The sequence below is a fragment of the Triticum aestivum genome, chromosome 5B, assembly GCF_018294505.1.
Source record: "Triticum aestivum cultivar Chinese Spring chromosome 5B, IWGSC CS RefSeq v2.1, whole genome shotgun sequence".
NCBI classification, from domain to species: domain Eukaryota; kingdom Viridiplantae; phylum Streptophyta; class Magnoliopsida; order Poales; family Poaceae; genus Triticum; species Triticum aestivum.
The window spans coordinates 21,267,059-21,270,044 of record NC_057807.1 but is presented as its reverse complement, the minus strand read 5'-3'; the positions used below and the strand labels follow the sequence as shown (position 1 = coordinate 21,270,044).

Below are 2,986 nucleotides of genomic sequence, written 5' to 3'. Positions count from 1 at the left end.
AAAAATATCTTATGATTTTTGTGTTTATAATGGAGACGTGCAGCTTATTATATACTCCCTCCGTCTAAGTGTGTAAGTCATCTTACGAAAATCAAACAATCCCAAAACACTTAGGCATGGTGCATTAATTTCTACTTCGTTTCTTGTTTCTTGACAAATCAACCAATAAGAGATATGAGGGGTGTGCATGCTTTTAATGACTTGAGACTACTAAACACGACATGCAGTGGTTAGTTCATTACATGCAATGCTATTAATTAGCAAATAAACTTAAAGTCTCTCATTTTGCCCTCCTCCTTAGTCACGGTGCACAACCTAAGATGACTTACTCACCTAGACGGAGGAAGTACTACTAGTACTAGAGAAGAGAGAATAGAAAGAAGGTCCCATCGACCACATTGCACGTCCCCGCACACATCTCAGGGAACCCTAATCGATCCAATTGCTCCCTCCCATCCCCATCCCCACGCCCACCCCCAACCAGCAATAGACCTTCATGGCGGCGCAGGAGCAGTGGTACATCTTGTACGCTGTTCCGGATGTGTCGGAAGATTTGATGAAGACCCAGAAATTCCCCAACGCGACGTTCTCCTTCAACAAGGTTCCGCTCCCTTCCCGCCTATTCGTGGAGAGTAGCGTCGCCAGCCCCACCGGAGAGTACCCCTACATCGCGGCCGCCGACCGCAGCGGCCACCTTCTGCTATGCGGTTACACCTCGTTCGGGCTCACCTTGTACATCTGCGACCCGTTTTTCCCAGGGTTTTGACTTTCGGTTTGTAAAAAAAATTCGCCTCAGGCCGAGATGGCCGAATTTCGGCCATTTTTAAAAATTCTGGCCAAAATTTGATCAAATTTTGACGCAAATTTGGTTTAAATTTGACCAAATTTTGACCAAAATCCATTTTTTCGCCGGAAGGTATTTTTCGCCCCTGGCCGAGATGGCCGAAATTCGGCCGAAATTCAAAACACAGGCAGGACGACGGGCATCTTCCCCCACGACGGCGGCTTCAACTGCCGCCACTGCGTCGGCCTCATCCGCAATCACGACCGCAGGCTTCTCATGGTGGCCGATCTCAACCCGTGCTTTTTCGAACAAGTCGTCTTCTTCACGCTCTTCTGCACGGTCGACTTGTACTCGTGGGTCGAGAAGGAGCCCGACTGCTCCAAAATCTTGGACAAACGACCGTGGCGCGGTGATGGCGTTCTCACTCATCAAGGTCTGCTCTGGTGGTTCGACTTCTCCTACTGTATACTCGCCTGCGACCCCTTCGACGACAAACCCGTGCTTCACCAAATCAAGTTCCCCCATGTACAACACGAGCTGCCCTTTGCGCCGTCCACAATCAACGGCGACATACACCGCTGCTTAAAGGTGAGCCAGGGCAGCCTGCGGTACGTGCAGATCCATGGCCCCAGAGGCGAGCCCGTGGTCAGCTGATGGAATCCTGCGGTACGCTGTCCTCCAACAACAACAATCCCTCAGAGGCGCAATGGAATCCGACGCACCGAGTGCGGCTGGCTGAGATCTGGAACCATGAGACCTACAAAAGGACGCCGCTGCGCCGGGACGTGATCCCCATTGTGGCGCTCGTCAACCCGATCAAGGCACACGAGGTCTACTTCTTCCTCGACAAGCACATCTTCTCTGTCAACCTGCACAACACTAGTGTGGTGCAGTATGACAAGTTTGAAGATTTGGGGATGCCGGACCTCTCCTCCCGCCTGCTCCATGCTTGGCAGCTTCCACCGGAGCTCACCGAATATCATCCCTTGCCTGGTACCCATCTTGTTTAAGTGATTTGCAGATTTGCGTTGATATGTCTTGTAGATGATGTTATTATGCGGTCCTTTGGAAAAAAAACCTAGCACATATCAGGATTCTGTGATGCCCAACTTGCTTGCTGAAAATATGATACTTCAACTGCATTTCATTAGTTAATTTATCATTATATTGTTGGGATTTTAAATTTCACCAACACTAATTATATCTTTGATTAATCTGAAGGAACCGATGTGTTGGGTGCCACGGGGGTTTATTTCCTGAATCAATATGACTCAGTGGAGGATTTCCATGAGGAAATGATTGCTGCCACAGACAGGTGAACTTGTTCTTCACTCATGTGTATAGATTGTTGTTACAGTATATGTTGCTTTACTCTAGAAACATCCGCTTGTTGCATTATAGAAGTCTTTTTTGTTTCAGAACCTAATGAATGCTACCTTGTTTCAATTTATTCAGGTGGTGTCCCGAATTGCATGAGATGGGTATGTAGGAGATCTACTAAACTGGTTTATTCCAATGCTTTCAGTGGGGAATGTTTTTTCATTTATTGGGTCTGCTGGCTAAGGGAATTTCTTAACACAAATGTTTGCTATCCCAATCATGGATCATCGTTTCTTTGTGCAGGTCTGGAGGAACTTGAAGATGGAGATGATGATGCCTCTAAGATGAGTGAGGATCTTGAAGGGGATGGTGATGACTCTGAGACGAGCGGGGATCTTGAAGATGACTCCGAGATCAATGAGGAAGATGTCGAAGAGGACGGAGATGAAGACTGAGATGACATAGACGATGGAGGTGATTTATAAGTGTGCTAATCTGATACACATGGCTTATTTGAGTCACCTGCATCCACCCCGCGTTTCTTCACTTAAAGAAATGCTTTTACTGTGTTGCTCCTTGTCTAGTCTAGTGGTTCGGCGTTCTGGTAGCACCATGGTATATTTGTTTCGGGGAAAAAATCCTATACGACCGGGTCGTACCGACCCGATCGTACCGACCCGATCGTGAGACCTACTCCCTCGTGCGCCAACTGGACATCCGAATCTCAACGCATCCTTCCTCGCCCGACCTCCAGCCCACCTCGTTTCCCATGTCCCACGCCCGTCCTTTCAGCTTCTAAACTGATTCATCTTCCAAAATAGAAAACCCATCTCCATCTCTTTCATCTCGCCAGCGACGGCATGGCAAGATGGCGCCGCCCGA

The 2,986-nt window shown here is 48.2% G+C and overlaps 1 protein-coding gene across 1 annotated transcript; it reads left to right on the top strand.

Moving 5' to 3' along the window:
* The first annotated feature begins 1,432 nt into the window (after positions 1–1,432).
* Positions 1,433–2,696, top strand: LOC123115492 (uncharacterized). Its single transcript, XM_044536640.1, has 4 exons — positions 1,433–1,777; positions 2,006–2,099; positions 2,240–2,265; positions 2,408–2,696. The coding sequence occupies exons 1-4, from the start codon at positions 1,438–1,440 to the stop codon at positions 2,557–2,559; spliced, it is 612 nt and encodes a 203-aa protein (XP_044392575.1). The 5' UTR covers positions 1,433–1,437; the 3' UTR covers positions 2,560–2,696.
* The last annotated feature ends 290 nt before the right edge of the window (positions 2,697–2,986 follow it).